At 46.5% G+C, this 23,791-nt stretch overlaps 1 protein-coding gene, 2 long non-coding RNA genes and 1 pseudogene across 5 annotated transcripts in view; 3 read left to right on the plus strand and 1 right to left on the minus strand.

Annotated features, from left to right (window-relative positions):
- The window catches only part of LOC110523590 (ras-related protein Rab-14), a 50,294-nt gene that overhangs the window by 23,343 nt on the left and 3,160 nt on the right, over positions 1-23,791 (plus strand). The window contains exon 5 of the mRNA XM_036977244.2: positions 13,237-13,303. Within this exon, the coding sequence (XP_036833139.1) occupies positions 13,237-13,303 (67 nt within the window). The remainder of the gene's footprint in view (positions 1-13,236; positions 13,304-23,791) is intronic.
- LOC149983240 (uncharacterized) overlaps positions 1-23,791 on the plus strand; it is a 392,257-nt gene that overhangs the window by 16,833 nt on the left and 351,633 nt on the right. The gene's annotated exons all lie outside the window — the stretch shown is intronic.
- LOC149983241 (uncharacterized) lies at positions 7,313-7,717 on the plus strand. The gene is made up of 2 exons (XR_016495989.1): positions 7,313-7,384; positions 7,569-7,717. It is a non-coding gene; the product is annotated as an uncharacterized LOC149983241 (long non-coding RNA).
- On the minus strand, positions 19,813-23,157 carry LOC149983242 (uncharacterized; annotated as a pseudogene). Its single transcript, XR_016496420.1, has one exon. The product of XR_016496420.1 is annotated as an uncharacterized LOC149983242 (transcript).

The raw sequence follows: 23,791 nt of genomic DNA on the forward strand, positions 1-23,791 counted from the left end.
CATCCCCAGGTACACACACACACACACACACACACACATGGTCTACGACATCACCAGGTACACACACACACACACACTCATGGTCTACGACATCCCCAGGTACACACACACACACACACACACACACACTCATGGTCTACGACATCCCCAGGTACACACACACACACACACACACTCATGGTCTACGACATCACCAGGTACACACACACACACACACACACACACACACACACACTCATGGTCTACGACATCACCAGGTACACACACGTACACACACACACTCATGGTCTACTACATCACCAGGTACACACACACACACACTCATGGTCTACGACATCACCAGGTACACACACACACACATGGTCTACGACATCCCCAGGTACACACACACACACTCATGGTCTACGACATCCCCAGGTACACACACACACACTCATGGTCTACGACATCCCCAGGTACACACACACACACACTCATGGTCTACGACATCCCCAGGTACACACACACACACACACACACACACACACACTCATGGTCTACGACATCCCCAGGTACACACACACACACACACTCATGGTCTACGACATCCCCAGGTACACACACACACTCACACACATGGTCTACGACATCACCAGGTACACACACACACACACACACACACACATGGTCTACGACATCACCAGGTACACACACACACACACACACACACACGGTCTACGACATCACCAGGTACACACACACACACACACACACACACACACGGTCTACGACATCACCAGGTACACACACACACACACACACACACACATGGTCTACGACATCACCAGGTACACACAAACACACACACACACGGTCTACGACATGACCAGGTACACACACACAAACATGGTCTACGACATCACCAGGTACACACACACGGTCTACAACATCACCAGGTACACACACACACACGGTCTACGACATCACCAGGTACACACACACACACACAAACACACACACACACGGTCTACGACATCACCAGGTACACACACACACACACACACGGTCTACGACATCACCAGGTACACACACACACACACACACACACACACATGGTCTACGATATCACCAAGTACACACACACACATGGTCTACGACATCACCAAGTACACACACACACATGGTCTACGACATCACCAAGTACACACACACACATGGTCTACGACATCACCAGTTACACACACACACACATGGTCTACGACATCACAAGGTACACACACACACTCATGGTCTACGACATCCCCAGGTACACACACACACACTCATGGTCTACGACATCCCCAGGTACACACACACACACACACTCATGGTCTACGACATCCCCAGGTACACACACACACGCACACACTCATGGTCTACGACATCCCCAGGTACACACACACACACACACACACACACACTCACACACATGGTCTACGACATCACCAGGTACACACACACACACACACACACACACACGGTCTACGACATCACCAGGTACACACACACACACACACTCATGGTCTACAACATCCCCAGATACACACACACACACACACACACTCATGGTCTACGACATCCCCAGGTACACACACACACACACACACACACACACACTCATGGTCTACGACATCACCAGGTACACACACACACACACACACACTCATGGTCTACGACATCACCAGGTACACACACGTACACACACACACTCATGGTCTACTACATCACCAGGTACACACACACACACACACTCATGGTCTACGACATCACCAGGTACACACACACACACATGGTCTACGACATCACCAGGTACACACACACACACACTCATGGTCTACGACATCACCAGGTACACCCACACACACACTCATGGTCTACGACATCACCAGGTACACACACACACACACATTCACACACTGTCTACGACATCACCAGGTACACACACACTCACACAAGGTCTACGACATCACCAGGTACACACACACACACACACATGGTCTACGACATCCCCAGGTACACACACACACACACACACACTCATGGTCTACGACATCACCAGGTGTACACACACACACACACACACACACACACACACACACACACACACACACACACTCATGGTCTACGACATCACCAGGTACACACACACACTCATGGTCTACGACATCACCAGGTACACACACACACACACACTCATGGTCTACTACATCACCAGGTACACACACACACACTCATGGTCTACGACATCACCAGGTACACACACACGCACACACACACACACATGGTCTACGACATCACCAGGTACACACACACACACACACTCATGGTCTACAACATCCCCAGGTACACACACACACACACACACACTCATGGTCTACGACATCCCCAGGTACACACACACACACTCATGGTCTACGACATCCCCAGGTACACACACACACACACACACACACACTCATGGTCTACGACATCACCAGGTACACACACACTCACACAAGGTCTACTACATCACCAGGTACACACACACACACACTCATGGTCTACGACATCACCAGGTACACACACACACACATGGTCTACGACATCACCAGGTACACACACACACACACTCATGGTCTACGACATCACCAGGTACACCCACACACACACTCATGGTCTACGACATCACCAGGTACACACACACACATTCACACACGGTCTACGACATCACCAGGTACACACACACTCACACAAGGTCTACGACATCACCAGGTACACACACACACACACACACACACACATGGTCTACGACATCCCCAGGTACACACACACACACACACACTCATGGTCTACGACATCACCAGGTGTACACACACACACACACACACACACTCATGGTCTACGACATCACCAGGTACACCCACACACACACTCATGGTCTACGACATCACCAGGTACACACACACACACACATTCACACACGGTCTACGACATCACCAGGTACACACACACACTCATGGTCTACTACATCACCAGGTACACACACACACACACTCATGGTCTACGACATCACCAGGTACACACACACACACATGGTCTACGACATCACCAGGTACACACACACACACACTCATGGTCTACGACATCACCAGGTACACCCACACACACACATTCACACACGGTCTACGACATCACCAGGTACACACACACTCACACAAGGTCTACGACATCACCAGGTACACACACACACACACACACACACACACACACACATGGTCTACGACATCCCCAGGTACACACACACACACACACACTCATGGTCTACGACATCACCAGGTGTACACACACACACACACACACTCATGGTCTACGACATCACCAGGTACACACACACACACACACACACGGTCTACGACATCACCAGGTACACACACACACACGGTCTACGACATCACCAGGTACACACACACACTCATGGTCTACGACATCACCAGGTACACACACACACACACACTCATGGTCTACTACATCACCAGGTACACACACACACACACGCATGGTCTACGACATCACCAGGTACACACACACGCACACACACACACACATGGTCTACGATACACCAGGTACACACACACACACACACTCATGGTCTACAACATCCCCAGGTACACACACACACACACACACTCATGGTCTACGACATCACCAGGTACACACACACACACACACACTCATGGTCTACGACATCACCAGGTACACACACACACACACACACACACTCATGGTCTACGACATCACCAGGTACACACACACACACACACACACACACACACACACACGGTCTACGACATCACCAGGTACACACACACACACACACACACACATGGTCTACGACATCCCCAGGTACACACACACACACACACACACACACACACACGGTCTACGACATCACCAGGTACACACACACACACATGGTCTACGACATCACCAGGTACACACACACGGTCTACAACATCACCAGGTACACACACACACACGGTCTACGACATCACCAGGTACACACACACACACACACACACACAGTCTACGACATCACCAGGTACACACACACACACACACACACACACACACACATGGTCTACGACATCACCAAGTACACACACACACATGGTCTACGACATCACCAGTTACACACACACACACACATGGTCTACGACATCACAAGGTACACACACACACACACACACTCATGGTCTACGACATCCCCAGGTACACACACACACACACATGGTCTACGACATCACCAGGTACACACACACACTCATGGTCTACAACATCCCCAGGTACACACACACTCATGGTCTACGACATCCCCAGGTACACACACACACACACACACACACACACTCATGGTCTACGACATCCCCAGGTACACACACACACACACACTCATGGTCTACGACATCACCAGGTACACACACACACACACACACACACTCATGGTCTACGACATCACCAGGTACACACACGTACACACCCACACTCATGGTCTACTACATCACCAGGTACACACACACTCATGGTCTACGACATCACCAGGTACACACACACACACATGGTCTACGACATCACCAGGTACACACACACACACACTCATGGTCTACGACATCACCAGGTACACCCACACACACACTCATGGTCTACGACATCACCAGGTACACACACACACACACATTCACACACGGTCTACGACATCACCAGGTACACACACACTCACACAAGGTCTACGACATCACCAGGTACACACACACACACACACACACACACACACACATGGTCTACGACATCCCCAGGTACACACACACACACACACTCATGGTCTACGACATCACCAGTTGTACACACACACACACACACACACTCATGGTCTACGACATCACCAGGTACACACACACACACACACGGTCTACGACATCACCAGGTGCACACACACACTCATGGTCTACGACATCACCAGGTACACACACACACACACACACATGGTCTACGACATCACCAGGTACACACACACACACTCATGGTCTACAACATCCCCAGGTACACACACACACACACACACACACACACTCATGGTCTACGACATCCCCAGGTACACACACACACACTCATGGTCTACGACATCCCCAGGTACACACACACACACACACACTCATGGTCTACGACATCACCAGGTACACACATACACACACTCATGGTCTACGACATCACCAGGTACACACACGCGCACACACACACTCATGGTCTACGACATCACCAGGTACACACACACACACTCATGGTCTACGACATCACCAGGTACACACACACACACACACACTCATGGTCTACGACATCACCAGGTACACACACACACACATTCACACACGGTCTACGACATCACCAGGTACACACACACACTCACACAAGGTCTACGACATCACCAGGTACACACACACACACACACGGTCTACGACATCACCAGGTACACACACACACACACACACACACATGGTCTACGACATCACCAGGTACACACACACACACACACACACATGGTCTACGACATCCCCAGGTACACACACACACACACACGGTCTACGACATCACCAGGTACACACACACACACATTCACACACGTTCTACGACATCACCAGGTACACACACACACACACACACACGGTCTACGACATCACCAGGTACACACACACACACACACACACACACATGGTCTACGACATCCCCAGGTACACACACACACACACACACACGGTCTACGACATCACCAGGTACACACACACACATGGTCTACGACATCCCCAGGTACACACACACACACACACACACTCATGGTCTACGGCTTCCCCAGGTACACACACACACACACACACACACTCACACACATGGTCTACGACATCACCAGGTACACACACACACACACACACACACACACATGGTCTACGACATCACCAGGTACACACACACACACACACTCATGGTCTACGACATCCCCAGGTACACACACACACACTCATGGTCTACGACATCCCCAGGTACACACACACACACACACACACTCATGGTCTACGACATCCCCAGGTACACACACACACACACACACACTCATGGTCTACGACATCACCAGGTACACACACACACACACACACACACTCATGGTCTACGACATCACCAGGTACACACACGTACACACACACACTCATGGTCTACTACATCACCAGGTACACACACACACACACACTCATGGTCTACGACATCACCAGGTACACACACACACACATGGTCTACGACATCACCAGGTACACACACACACACACTCATGGTCTACGACATCACCAGGTACACCCACACACACACTCATGGTCTACGACATCACCAGGTACACACACACATTCACACACGGTCTACGACATCACCAGGTACACACACACTCACACAAGGTCTACAACATCACCAGGTACACACACACACACACACACACACACATGGTCTACGACATCCCCAGGTACACACACACACACACACACATACTCATGGTCTACGACATCACCAGGTGTACACACACACACACACACACACACACACTCATGGTCTACGACATCACCAGGTACACACACACACACACACACACACATGGTCTACGACATCACCAGGTACACACACACACACACACACACACACACTCATGGTCTACGACATCACCAGGTACACACACACACACATTCACACACGGTCTACGACATCACCAGGTACACACACACACACACACGGTCTACGACATCACCAGGTACACACACACACACACACACACACACATGGTCTACGACATCACCAGGTACACACACACACACACACACACATGGTCTACGACATCCCCAGGTACACACACACACACACATGGTCTACGACATCACCAGGTACACACACACACACATTCACACACGGTCTACGACATCACCAGGTACACACACACACACACACACATGGTCTACGACATCCCCAGGTACACACACACACACACACACACACACACACACACACACACACACACACACACGGTCTACGACATCACCAGGTACACACACACACACACATGGTCTACGACATCACCAGGTACACACACACGGTCTACAACATCACCAGGTACACACACAGACACGGTCTACGACATCACCAGGTACACACACACACACACACACACACGGTCTACGACATCACCAGGTACACACACACACACACACACATGGTCTACGACATCACCAAGTACACACACACACATGGTCTACGACATCACCAGTTACACACACACACTCATGGTCTACGACATCCCCAGGTACACACACACACACACACACTCATGGTCTACGACATCCCCAGGTACACACACACACTCTCATGGTCTACGACATCCCCAGGTACACACACACACACACACACACACACACTCACACACATGGTCTACGACATCACCAGGTACACACACACACACACACACACATGGTCTACGACATCACCAGGTACACACACACACACACACTCATGGTCTACGACATCCCCAGGTACACACACACACACACTCATGGTCTACGACATCCCCAGGTACACACACACACACACACACTCATGGTCTACGACATCACCAGGTACACACACACACACGCACACACTCATGGTCTACGACATCACCAGGTACACACACGTACACACACACACTCATGGTCTACTACATCACCAGGTACACACACACACACACACACTCATGGTCTACGACATCACCAGGTACACACACACACACATGGTCTACGACATCACCAGGTACACACACACACACACTCATGGTCTACGACATCACCAGGTACACCCACACACACATGGTCTACGACATCACCAGGTACACACACACACACACTCATGGTCTACGACATCACCAGGTACACACACACATTCACACACGGTCTACGACATCACCAGGTACACACACACTCACACAAGGTCTACGACATCACCAGGTACACACACACACACACACACACACACACACACACACATGGTCTACGACATCCCCAGGTACACACACACACACACACACATACACTCATGGTCTACGACATCACCAGGTGTACACACACACACACACACACACACTCATGGTCTACGACATCACCAGGTACACACACACACACACACACACGGTCTACGACATCACCAGGTACACACACACACACGGTCTACGACATCACCAGGTACACACACACACACTCATGGTCTACGACATCACCAGGTACACACACACACACACACACTCATGGTCTACTACATCACCAGGTACACACACACACACACGCATGGTCTACGACATCACCAGGTACACACACACGCGCACACACACACACGCATGGTCTACGACATCACCAGGTACACACACACACACACACACACACTCATGGTCTACGACATCACCAGGTACACACACACACACACACACACACACTCATGGTCTACGACATCACCAGGTACACACACACACACACACACACACACACACACACACACACACGGTCTACGACATCACCAGGTACACACACACACATGGTCTACGACATCCCCAGGTACACACACACACACACACACACACGGTCTACGACATCACCAGGTACACACACACGGTCTACAACATCACCAGGTACACACACACACACGGTCTACGACATCACCAGGTACACACACACACACACACACACACTCATGGTCTACGACATCCCCAGGTACACACACTCATGGTCTACGACATCCCCAGGTACACACACACACACTCACACTCACACATGGTCTACGACATCACCAGGTACACACACACACACACACATGGTCTACGACATCACCAGGTACACACACACACACACTCATGGTCTACGACATCCCCAGGTACACACACACACACACACACACTCACACACAAGGTCTACGACATCACCAGGTACACACACACACACACACACACATGGTCTACGACATCCCCAGGTACACACACACACACACTCATGGTCTACGACATCACCAGGTACACACACACACACTCATGGTCTACGACATCACCAGGTACACACACACACACACACACACGGTCTACGACATCACCAGGTACACACACACACACACACACGGTCTACGACATCACCAGGTACACACACACACTCATGGTCTACGACATCACCAGGTACACACACACACACTCATGGTCTACTACATCACCAGGTACACACACACACACACTCATGGTCTACGACATCACCAGGTACACACACACGCACACACACACACACACATGGTCTACAACATCCCCAGGTACACACATACACACACACACACACACTCATGGTCTACGACATCCCCAGGTACACACACACACACTCATGGTCTACGACATCCCCAGGTACACACACACACACACACACTCATGGTCTACGACATCACCAGGTACACACACACACACACACACACACACACTCATGGTCTACGACATCACCAGGTACACACACACACACACACACACTCATGGTCTATGACATCACCAGGTACACACACACACACACACACACATGGTCTACGACATCACCAGGTACACACACACACACACACACACACACTCATGGTCTACGACATCACCAGGTACACACACACACACACACACACACACTCATGGTCTACGACATCACCAGGTACACACACACACACATTCACACACGGTCTACGACATCACCAGGTACACACACACACACACACTCACACAAGGTCTACGACATCACCAGGTACACACACACACACACACGGTCTACGACATCACCAGGTACACACACACACACACATGGTCTACGACATCCCCAGGTACACACACACACACACACACACACACACATGGTCTATGACATCACCAGGTACACACACACATTCACACACGGTCTACGACATCACCAGGTACACACACACACACACACACACACATGGTCTACGACATCCCCAGGTACACACACACACACACACACACATGGTCTATGACATCACCAGGTACACACACACATTCACACACGGTCTACGACATCACCAGGTACACACACACACACACACACACACAGTCTACGACATCCCCAGGTACACACACACACACACACACACACATGGTCTACGACATCACCAGGTACACACACATACACACATGGTCTACGACATCACCAGGTACACACACACACACTCATGGTCTACGACATCACCAGGTACACACACACACACACACACACACACACACACACACACACACACACACATGGTCTACGACATCCCCAGGTACACACACACACACACACACACACATGGTCTACGACATCACCAGGTACACACACACACACACATGGTCTACGACATCACCAGGTACACACACACACACTCATGGTCTACGACATCACCAGGTACACACACACACACACTCATGGTCTACGACATCACCAGGTACACACACACACTCATGGTCTACGACATCACCAGGTACACACACACACACACACTCATGGTCTACGACATCACCAGGTACACACACACACACACACACTCATGGTCTACGACATCACCAGGTACACACACACACACACTCATGGTCTACGACATCACCAGGTACACACACACACTCATGGTCTACGACATCACCAGGTACACACACACACACTCATGGTCTACGACATCACCAGGTACACACGCACACACACTCATGGTCTACTACATCACCAGGTACACACACACACACACACTCATGGTCTACGACATCACCAGGTACACACACACACACTCATGGTCTACGACATCACCAGGTACACACACACACTCATGGTCTACGACATCACCAGGTACACACACACACACACTCATGGTCTACGACATCACCAGGTACACACACGTACACACACACACTCATGGTCTACTACATCACCAGGTACACACACGTACACACACACACTCATGGTCTACTACATCACCAGGTACACAAACACACACACATGGTCTACGACATCACCAGGTACACACACACACACACTCATGGTCTACGACATCACCAGGTACACCCACACACACACTCATGGTCTACGACATCACCAGGTACACCCACACACACACTCATGGTCTACGACATCACCAGGTACACACACACACACATTCACACACGGTCTACGACATCACCAGGTACACACACACTCACACAAGGTCTACGACATCCCCAGGTACACACACACACACATGGTCTACGACATCCCCAGGTACACACACACACACTCATGGTCTACGACATCACCAGGTGTACACACACACACACACACACACAATCATGGTCTACGACATCACCAGGTACACACACACGGTCTACGACATCACCAGGTACACACACACACTCATGGTCTACGACATCACCAGGTACACACACACACACACACACACTCATGGTCTACTACATCACCAGGTACACACACACACACACTCATGGTCTACGACATCACCAGGTACACACACACGCACACACACACACACATGGTCTACGACATCACCAGGTACACACACACACACACACACACACACACACTCATGGTCTACAACATCCCCAGGTACACACACACACACACACACTCATGGTCTACGACATCCCCAGGTACACACACACACACTCATGGTCTACGACATCCCCAGGTACACACACACACACACACTCATGGTCTACGACATCACCAGGTACACACACACACACACACACACACACACACTCATGGTCTACGACATCACCAGGTACACACACACACACACACACACACACACACACACTCACTCATGGTCTACGACATCACCAGGTACACACACACACACACATGGTCTACGACATCACCAGGTAGACACACACACACACACACACTCATGGTCTACGACATCACCAGGTACACACACACACACACACACACACTCATGGTCTACGACATCACCAGGTACACACACACACACATTCACACACGGTCTACGACATCACCAGGTACACACACACACACACACACACACACACACATGGTCTACGACATCACCAGGTACACACACACACACATGGTCTACGACATCACCAGGTACACACACACACACATGGTCTACGACATCACCAGGTACACACACACACACATGGTCTACGACATCACCAGGTACACACACACACACATGGTCTACGACATCACCAGGTACACACACACACACATGGTCTACGACATCACCAGGTACACACACACACACACACACGGTCTACGACATCACCAGGTACACAGACACACACACACACACACGGTCTACGACATCACCAGGTACACACACACACACATATACACACACACACATGGTATACGACATCACCAGGTACACACACACACACGGTCTACGACATCACCAGGTACACACACACACACACACACACACGGTCTACGACATCACCAGGTACACACACACACACACACATACACACACACACACACACACACACACACACACATGGTCTACGACATCACCAGGTACACACACACACACACATGGTCTACGACATCACCAGGTACACACACACACACACATGGTCTACGACATCACCAGGTACACACACACACAGATGTGTCCGAACATTGAAGCTCCAGGTAGTAGTTTCCTGTAGGTCCAGATCTGGGGTCAGATGCTCCTAAACTAAACCGTTAGGTTGAGAAACGCATAACTGACCTCAGATCAGCCTCTAGGGTCAACTTCATCCTAGTCTTCCTGGCCCCCTCAGCCTGTTCTACAATACACAACACACCCTTCAGATCATCTGTCTGGAATTAACGTTGGTCTGTGTGGAGGCCTACATTTGAGTAGGAGAGGAAAAGAGACCGATACAATGAAGTGCCCCCCGTCTACCTGAGCAAACATGGAGTCTGCATCCTGTTGCCCTCCTGTTTTCCCAAACTGTAATTTTGCCTCAGACTAAGAACTAATGTCAGAACGTCTTTTCTATTAGTGAAAGGTTTTTAGATACAGGCCCACAGACATGTCGCCATATCTCACCACCGCACCTTTGATCCCACTTAGGATGTGGCACAATCTGTTTTGTCCCATGGTAACTAATGTCCTTTTCTGTGTGTGCCACAGGAGAAGCACATACAACCACCTCAGCAGTTGGCTGACTGACGCCAGAAACCTCACCAACCCCAATACTGTAAGCATGGTTTCACACTGCTCCTCTGGCTTCCTGTCTGACTCTCTTAACACAGTTTGTCTGGTTGGATGTCTAATTGTACTGCCAAGGCTCCTCTCTGGCGTTCTCTCCTGATTTACATTTTTCTCCCTGTCCCATTTCTCGCTGTGTCTCTCGCTCTCTCTCATCTTGTGTGTCTCTCGCTGTCTCTCATCTTGTGTGTGTCTCTCGCTCTCTCTCGCCTTGTGTGTGTCTCTCGCTCTCTCTCGCCTTGTGTGTGTCTCTCGCTCTCTCTCGCCTTGTGTGTGTCTCTCGCTCTCTCTCTCTCGCCTTGTGTGTGTCTCTCTCTCTCTCTCTCTCTCGCCGTGTCTCTCTCTCGCCGTCTCTCTCTCTCTCTCTCGCCGTCTCTCTCTCGCCGTGTGTGTCTCTCTCTCTCTCTCTTTCTCTCTCGCCGTGTGTGTGTCTCTCTTGCCGTGTGTGTCTCTCTCTCTCTTTCTCTCTCGCCGTGTGTCTCTCTCTCTCTCTCGCCGTGTGTGTCTCTCTCTCTCTCGCCGTGTGTGTCTCTCTCTCTCTCTCGCCGTGTGTGTCTCTCTCTCTCTCTCTCGCCGTGTGTGTCTCTCTCTCTCTCTCTCGCCGTGTGTCTCTCTCTCTCTCTCTCTCTCGCCGTGTGTGTCTCTCTCTCTCTCTCTCTCTCTCGCCGTGTGTGTCTCTCTCTCTCTCTCTCTCTCGCCGTGTGCGTGTGTCTCTCTCTCTCTCTCTCGCCGTGTGCGTGTGTCTCTCTCTCGCCGTGTGCGTGTGTGTCTCTCTCTCTCTCTCTCTCTCTCTCTCTCTCTCGCCGTGTGTGTGTGTCTCTCTCTCTCTCTCTCTCTCTCTCTCAAAATCAAATTCAAGCTGCTTTATTGGCATGTAAAACATTGTGTCAATATAGCCAAAGCAACAATGTATACAATATACATTGTAACAAAATTGTAAATGATAGCAAATAATAATATAAAATGGTAGTAAATAATAATACAAAATTAAATACAAAAATAATAACAATAAAATGGTAAGTCTACAGTAAACATTAATAATTATAGTAATAACAATAATAGTAATAATAAGTAAGTTGCTGTTTACTAAGCAGATGTTATTATTCAGTGTCCCTCAGGCTATGGCAGGAAAATACATATTTGGCTGCAAGAGGAGCCATTGCTCCTTCGCCCATGAGTATTCTTAGTTTTTCCTCTGGGTTCAATTTGTAAAAATTTGGAATATATGTAGTCATTTCTGTGAATAATGAATCTCTCTGTGAGGAATATTTATCACAGTAAAGGAGAAAGTGCATCTCTGTCTCTACCTCCCCTGTCATGCAGTGACCACATACACGCTCCTCTTTGGGTAGCCATGTCTTTTTATGTCTGCCGGTTTCTATTGCCAATCGGTGGTCACTCAGCCTGTACTTGGTAAGGATCTGTCTCTGCTTCGTATCTCTGACAGAGTAGAGATAATCAGCCAATTCATATTCTCTGTTTAGGGTCAGATAGCAATTTAGTCGGCTTTGGGATTTTGTTTCGTTTTTCCAGTATTGTAAATATGATTCCTTTGATTGGTTCATGATTTTGTTTATTGGAATTCTTTCTTTTGAAGCAGTGCTGGTGTCAGCTTGGTTGGTGAGGTCCAACACCATCTGACTGAGAGGGCTCGTTTCTGGGCTCAGCTCTTGGTCTTGAAGTGCTTTAAATTGCAGACTCGAATTTGGACTTGAATTTAGATGTAGCCAAAATTTTAATGATCTTTTCTGTATTTTCATTATTACTGGAAAACGGCCCAATTCTGCCCTACATGCATTAGTTGGTGTATTTCTCTGGACTTGTAGAATTTTCCGACAGAATTCTGCATGTAGGGCTTCAATTGGATGTTTGTCCCACATTTTAAAATCCAGTTTATTGAGTGGCCCCCAAACCTCACTTCCATAAAGTGCTATTGGTAGGATTACACTGTCAAATATTTTAGTCCAAATTCTAATTGGGATGTTGATTTTGAATAATTTCATTTTTATTGCATGCATTGCTCTGCGGGCTTTTTCTTTGAGTGCATTCACTGCCATATTAAAGTTTCCCGATGCAGATATGGTCAGACCAAGGTAGGTGTAATGTTTTGTGTGTTCAATTAAGGTGTTGTTCAAGGTGAATTTACATTTGTGTTTCTGACATCTGGGGTTTTTTTGGAAAATCATGATTTTAGTTTTTTGGAAATTTACTGCCAGGGCCCAATTATGGCAATATTGCTCCAGAATATTCATGTTTTGTTGAAGACCTTCTTTGGTTGGTGATAGAAGTACCAAGTCATCAGCATATAGCAGGTATTTCACCTCTGTGTCAAATTGTGTGAGTCCTGGGGCTGCAGAATGGTCCAACATGTCTGCTAATTCATTGATATAAATGTTGAAAAGATTTGGACTCAAATTGCAGCCTTGTCTCACACCTCGACATTGTGAAAAAAGTTCTGTTCTTTGGTTTTTGATTTTTATTGCACACTTGTTTTCTGTGTACATACATTTTATTAAGTCATACACCTTACCACCAAGCCCACTTTGTAGAATTTTGTAGAATAGCCCTTCGTGCCAAATCGAATCAAATGCTTTTTTAAAGTCAATAAAGCAAGCAAAGATTTTGCCCTCTTTTTTTTGGTGGACGTGTTTATTAATTAGTGTGTGTAAGGTGTATATATGGTCAGTAGTGCGATGGTTAGGAAGAAAGCCAATTTGACATTTACTTATTACATTTTTTTCTTGAAGAAAGGTTTCAAATTCTTGAATTCAAAATGCTACAGAAAATCTTTCCCAAGTTACTGTTGACGCAAATTCCCCTGTAATTATTGGGGTCTGATTTGTCTCCACTTTTGTGGATAGGGGAGATGAGCCCCTGGTTCCAGACATCAGGGAAGCAGCCAGAAGTTAAAACCATGTTGAACAATTTAAGCACAGCATTTTGCAACTCAGGTGTGCTGTTTTTCAGCATTTCATTTCTGATGTTGTCTACACCACAAGCCTTTTTTGATTTAATAGATTTTAGCTTTTCATTTAGTTCTTGTTGGGTTATTGGGTAATCTAATGGATTTTGGTTGTTTTTAATGACTGATTCAAGGATGTTCAATTTTTCTTTAATTTCTAATTGGTTCTGTTGTAAGTCTTTTTGTGGGATGTTTTTGTATAGATTATCAAAGTAAGTTTTCCAAATTCCTACATCTTGTATGGCTAATTCTTGTGGCTTTGTTGTGCTTAAATTGTTCCACATGTCCCAGAACTGATTTTGGTCAATTGCGTTTTCAATTTCATCAAGTGTCTTGTTGGTATAATTCAATTTCTTGCATTTCAGTGTTTGTTTATACTGTTTCAGAGTTTCAAAGTATTCATATCGTAGCTCTGGGTTGTTTTGCTGCTTATGTTTTTTGTTTGACATTTGTCTTAGGTGTTTTCTAATTGTTTTACATTCATTATCAAACCATTTGTCAGAAACATTTTGATTTTTGCTTCTGATGTTGCATTGCTTTGGTTTTCTCAAATTGGCTTTCGATGCTGCTTTTTGGAATATGCAGTTGATGTTTTGGGTAGCTGAATTGACACCATCTTTATTGTTTTGGTACTGTGAGTTATTGAAAAACTGTATAGAGTTCATCATTTCATTTGAATTCAATGTTTCAATGAATGTCTCTGCACTGTTTGGAGCCCATCTGTACGATTGGTTTATGTTGTAAAGTTTATTGGGCTGTTTTTTTGAATGAATATTGCCGGTTAATTTCTTCAGAAACACGTTGATCTGACTGTGATCTGACAATGGTGTCTGTGGTCTGACAGTGAATGCACTAATGGAGGAGGGGTCAATGTCAGTGATGGCATAATCGACTACACTTGTCCCAAGAGCTGAGCAGTAAGTAAACTGACCTAAAGAGTCCCCTCTGATTCTGCCATTAAGCATGTACAGCATGCCCAAGGCTCGACAGAGATGTACTAACTCTTTTCCATTTTTGTTCAGTATTTGGTCAGGACTGTTTCTATTATTTATAATAGGGCTACTGTACAAGGAGGGGTGTCCAAATATGTGGTGGTTACCTCCCGCATCAGTGTAGTCAGTCTCAGAACCTGTTCTTGCATTGAAATCTCCACAAAGAAGCACTTTACCCTCTGCCTGAAATGTAATGATTTCTGTCTGGAGATTGTCAAAAAACTGATCATCATAATATGATGAATCTGAAGGAGGAGCATAAGCTGCACATACAGTGCCTTGCGAAAGTATTCGGCCCCCTTGAACTTTGCGACCTTTTGCCACATTTCAGGCTTCAAACATAAAGATAGAAAACTGTATTTTTTGTGAAGAATCAACAACAAGTGGTACACAATCATGAAGTGGAACGACATTTATTGGATATTTCAAACTTTTTTAACAAATCAAAAACTGAAAAATTGGGCGTGCAAAATTATTCAGCCCCTTTACTTTCAGTGCAGCAAACTCTCTCCAGAAGTTCAGTGAGGATCTCTGAATGATCCAATGTTGACCTAAATGACTAATGATGATAAATACAATCCACCTGTGTGTAATCAAGTCTCCGTATAAATGCACCTGCACTGTGATAGTCTCAGAGGTCAGTTAAAAGCGCAGAGAGCATCATGAAGAACAAGGAACACACCAGGCAGGTCCGAGAGACTGTTGTGAAGAAGTTTAAAGCCGGATTTGGATACAAAAAGATTACCAAGCTTTAAACATCCCAAGGAGCACTGTGCAAGCGATAATATTGAAATGGAAGGAGTATCAGACCACTGCAAATCTACCAAGACCTGGCCGTCCCTCTAAACTTTCAGCTCATACAAGGAGAAGACTGATCAGAGATGCAGCCAAGAGGCCCATGATCACTCTGGATGAACTGCAGAGATCTACAGCTTAGGTGGGAGACTCTGTCCATAGGACAACAATCAGTCATATATTGCACAAATCTGGCCTTTATGGAAGAGTGGCAAGAAGAAAGCCATTTCTTAAAGATATCCATAAAAAGTGTCGTTTAAAGTTTGCCACAAGCCACCTGGGAGACACACCAAACATGTGGAAGAAGGTGCTCTGGTCAGATGAAACCAAAATTGAACTTTTTGGCAACAATGCAAAACGTTATGTTTGGCGTAAAAGCAACACAGCTGAACACACCATCCCCACTGTCAAACATGGTGGTGGCAGCATCATGGTTTGGGCTTGCTTTTCTTCAGCAGGGACAGTGAAGATGGTTAAAATTGATGGGAAGATGGATGGAGCCAAATACAGGACCATTCTGGAAGAAAACCTGATGGAGTCTGCAAAAGACCTGAGACTGGGACGGAGATTTGTCTTCCAACAAGACAATGATCCAAAACATAAAGCAAAATCTACAATGGAATGGTTCAAAAATAAACATATCCAGGTTAGAATGGCCAAGTCAAAGTCCAGACCTGAATCCAATCGAGAATCTGTGGAAAGAACTGAAAACTGCTGTTCACAAATGCTCTCCATCCAACCTCACTGAGCTCGAGCTGTTTTGCAAGGAGGAATGGGAAAAAATGTCAGTCTCTCGATGTGCAAAACTGATAGAGACATACCCCAAGCGACTTACAGCTGTAATCGCAGCAAAAGGTGGCGCTACAAAGTATTAACTTAAGGGGGCTGAATAATTTTGCACGCCCAATTTTTCAGTTTTTGATTTGTTAAAAAAAGTTTGAAATATCCAATAAATGTCGTTCCACTTCATGATTGTGTCCCACTTGTTGTTGATTCTTCACAAAAAAATACAGTTTTATATCTTTGTTTGAAGCCTGAAATGTGGCAAAAGGTCGCCAAGTTCAAGGGGGCCGAATACTTTCGCAAGGCACTGTATGTATACATCATTGTCACAATAGATTGTACCTTTGTTAAGTTTTAGCCAAATGTGAGTGGTACCTTTTTTCATTTCATTCAGTGCTAAGTCCTGCTTATGCCAAATGATGATTCCACCTGAGTCTCGGCCCCGTTTAACATTTTTATGTTTGATTGATGGTAGTAAACTTTCACTATAGCCTGAGGGACACTGAGTATCTATGTCTCCACGACACCATGTTTCCAGTAGGATTATGATGTCCTGTCCCTTGATGTTTTTAATCAATTCTGGATTTGTTGTTTTATAACCAAAATGTGAAGAGTATAGGCCCTGGATATTCCAAGAGCTGATAGTTAATGATCTCATTTATAATAAGTGATATTCACTGGTTTGAGTAAAGTACATCGGGGGAAAAAAAAAAAAAAAAAAAACTATATATATATATATATATATATATATATACACATACACATATATATATACACATACACATATATATATATACACATACACATATATATATATACACATACACATATATATATATACACATACACATATATATATACACATACACATATATATATATATATATACACATACACATCTCTCTCTCTCTCTCTCTCTCTCTCTCTCTCTCTCTCTCTCTCTCTCTCTCTCTCTCTCTCGAATTTTCCCCAAGTTGTTGTTAACGCAAATTCCTCTGTAATTATTTGGGTCAAATTTGTCTCCGTTTTTATAGATCGGTGTGATCAATCCCTGGTTCCAAATATCGGGGAAAATACCTGAAGTGAGGATAATGTTGACGAGTTTGAGTATTGTTGTAACTTTAATGTGTTACAGAGTTAATGTTTAAGTTTATTCATTGAGCTGTATCTAAAGATATTTCTTTACAGTTATTTCGAATATGTAATTGTATTGGGTTGTGTTGAATTACGCTTTTTGACTGCAAGTCCCAGAATGCCTTGCGAGAGGAATGAGAGAGATAACGCGCCAATTATGTGCAGGTGCGAGTGATGGTGGCTGACTTTCCGATAGCATCTTACCTGCATTGCTCTGTACCAAAACAAAGTGGTTAAATGTAACGTGAACAAGTATTATTACTAAAAGAAGCTTTCGTATCAAACCCAACGTCCGAGTCATTACTTTGAAGTTAGTTAATCTAAAAAGTATAGCCAATTTGCATTTGTGGTCTGTATATTTGATCATTTCATTTAAAATACCATCAGCACCACAGGCCTTTTTGGGTTGGCGAGTGCGTAGTTTTTCCAATAATTCTTCTTCTGTAATTGGGGTATCCACAGGATTCTGATAGTCTTTGACTGCTGATTCAAGGATTTGTCATTTTTCTTGTATATATTTTTGTTCTGGGCTCTTTGTTATATTGCTGTAGAGGTTTGCAAAGTGATTTCTCCACATATCCCCATTTTGGATAGCCAATTCCTCATGATGAGGTTTGTTTCATTTATTCCAATTCTCCCAGAAGTGGTTTGATTATATGGATTCCTCAATTCCATCCAGCTGATTTCTAATGTGCTGTTCCTGTTTTGTTCTTAGGGTGTGTTTGTATTGCTTCAGTGTTACCCCATATTGAAGGCCTATTTTTGTTGTCTGGTTCTCTAGGTTTTTGATTAGATATATTTCTCAATGACTTTCTTAGATTTTTGCAATCATTATCAAACCATTTTTCATTATCTGTTATTGCTAATTTGTCAAATATAAAGTTTATGTTCCAAACAGCCAAATGTACACCTTCATTGCTGTAGGAGAATGTTAAGGCTAAAAAGTTGTCCAGGAGAGATTGTAATTTTTGGCTACTAATTGCTTTGTGGTATGTCTGTACTGTTTGCACTCCATCTATAGGCCTGTTTTGTACCATGTAATTTATTGGGCTGTGATGCTTCATGGTTGGGTTCTGCTCTTCTCAGATACACTGTGACTTTACTGTGGTCTGAGAGAGGTGTTAGTGGGCTGACTGTGAAGGCTCTGAGAGACTCTGGGTTTAGGTCGGTGAGGAAGTAGTCTACAGTGCTGCTGCCAAGGGATTGAGTTGTAGGTGTACCTACCAAAAGAGTCCCCTCTCAGCCTACCATTGACTATGTACAGACCCAGTGTTCTACAGAGCTTCACGAGCTGTACTCCGTTTTTGTTTTTCACTTTGTCATAGTTGTTTCTGTGGGGGTATGTGGGGAGTGAAAGGTTGTTGCTTCCTGGTAGGTGTTTATCCCCATGACTGTTAATAGTGTCTTGTTCTTCTGCTGTTCTAGCATTCAGGTCTCCACAGACCAGTATGTTGCCTTGGGCATGAAAGTGACTAATTTCCCCCTCTAGAATGGAGAAACTCTCTTCATTGAAGTAGGGTGACTCTGAGGGGGGAATGTATGTGGCACAGAGGAAGATGTTTTTATCTGTCAAGATAGCCTCCTTGTTGATTTTTAACCATATAAAGAATTCTCCTGTTTTTGATCAATTCGATTGAATTAGTTTAGATTTATACCATATTAGCATTCCCCCTGAGTCTCTGCCCGGTGTGATTCCTTTTAATTTAGTGGATGGTGTGATTATTTCCCTATAACCTAGTGGACAGCCAGTGGAAACATCACTCATCATCATCATCAACATCATCAATTTCTTTCAGGAAGTCTGGGTTTCTGCTCTTTCGTCCAAAAGCAGAGGACTTCAATCCTTGTAAATTCCAACATGCAACGTAAAAAGATTTCAAAACTTTGTATTTATTTTTCTTTACCTTCAAAATTAGACACACTCACAATCCAACAAGAACTATTAAACTAAACTCTTATTATGCAAATGTGATTTGTTTATAATTTAAGAATTTAAGAATTTGTGTCATGCCACTTGGGTGGGTGTAGTGTGTGGAGTTATTGTGCTCATCTTACCATAGGCAGAGGGTTATCACGTGAGCATAGTAGACTCAGCATTTGTTTAATGTCACTCATTTGGTTGGTGGGGGCTGGGCCAGTTGCTCCTCTCACAGCCTGTGCGTAGCTCTGCCTGCTCGGCTGTGGCTCCTCCAAGTGTGGGTCTGCGGTGGGGTGCAGGGGGGTGGGAGGCCTTGTCTGGGTGGCTCTGAAGCTGGGCTGGGGTGGTCTGTGCTGTGCTGTGGTGTGCATTGAGGTTGGTCGTGCTGTGATCGTGGCTGGGTGGTCCGGGGTGTTGTCTCGGTGATCTTGGCGGGGTGGAGATTGCTCCGCGGTTCATGGGTGGAGAGGTCGGACTGCGGTTTAAAGCAACGTCCTTGAGTCTTGGCAAGGATGGGGACTGTCTCCCTGTACAGGTGAACATGGTCATAGAGACAGTCCAGATCGAGGGTGGGCCAGGTGTACATTGGGTCACAGGGCACAGTCCCGGGATAGGCTGGCGTTTATTCTTTGGATTGTGGCAGGGTGGAAGTCCTTCCTCTGTAGAAGGGTTGACACCACGATTCTTGAGTTGGGGAAGATTACGGAGGCCTTCTCAATCACTCCCCGTAGTGAAGTCGCCACCCTCTCCTGCTGAGCACGCAGGTCGTTGCTTCCGGTATGTATGATTATGTGGCTTGGCGACCCGAGATGGGCCTTATCAAGCAGCTCCATGGCACTCTGCGTTGTTGGGCACCACACCTTTCTGGTTTTGTGTCTAGGGAAGTTTCTTCTCCTGAACAAACTTCCTATTTGAGTCCATCAACAGGACGATGTCAGTCAGTGTTTCTTCTGGACTAGCGGGGGTAGAGTGGGAGTTGGATCTGGGGTGTGGCAGGTCTGTGCCGGTGCCACTGTCAGTGTTAGGCTGTTCTGTGGGTTGGGGAGGAGGGGTGCAGCAGGCAGGGCTGGGGAAGCCTGGCTGGTTGATCTGGGCTCCTCTGCTGTGTGAGGGCAGGTCATAGAGTGGTGATCTAGCTGCTCCTGCAGCCTGTCCTCTGTTCTCTTTCTCTCCTGCAGCTCCTCTCTTAGTGTGGTCAGATCGTGTGTGTGTCTCTCTCTCTCTCTCTCTCTCTCTCTCTCTCTCTCTCTCTCTCTCTCTCTCTCTCTCTCGTGTGTGTCTCTCTCTCGTGTGTGTCTCTCTCTCGTGTGTGTCTCTCTCTCGTGTGTGTCTCTCTCTCGTGTGTGTCTCTCTCTCGTGTGTGTGTGTGTCTCTCTCTCGTGTGTGTGTGTGTCTCTCTCTCTCGTGTGTGTGTGTCTCTCTCTCTCGTGTGTGTGTGTCTCTCTCTCTCGTGTGTCTCTCTCATCTTGTGTGTGTGTCTCTCTCATCTTGTGTGTGTGTCTCTCTCTCATCTTGTGTGTCTCTCTCTCTCTCTCTCATCTTGTGTGTCTCTCTCTCTCTCTCTCATCTTGTGTGTCTCTCTCTCTCTCTCTCTCTCTCATCTTGTGTGTCTCTCTCTCTCTCTCTCTCTCTCATCTTGTGTGTCTCTCTCTCTCTCTCTCTCTCATATTGTGTGTGTGTCTCTCTCTCTCTCATCTTGTGTGTGTCTCGCTCTCATCTTGTGTGTGTCTCTCTCTCTCTCTCTCTCTCGTGTGTCTCTCTCTCTCGTGTGTGTCTCTCTCTCTCTCTCTCGTGTGTGTCTCTCTCTCTCTCATCTTGTGTGTGTGTGTCTCTCTCTCTCTCTCATCTTGTGTGTGTCTCGCTCTCTCTCATCTTGTGTGTGTCTCGCTCTCT

The sequence above is a fragment of the Oncorhynchus mykiss genome, chromosome 5, assembly GCF_057628025.1.
Source record: "Oncorhynchus mykiss isolate SJ-2025 chromosome 5, ASM5762802v1, whole genome shotgun sequence".
Lineage (NCBI taxonomy): Eukaryota > Metazoa > Chordata > Actinopteri > Salmoniformes > Salmonidae > Oncorhynchus > Oncorhynchus mykiss.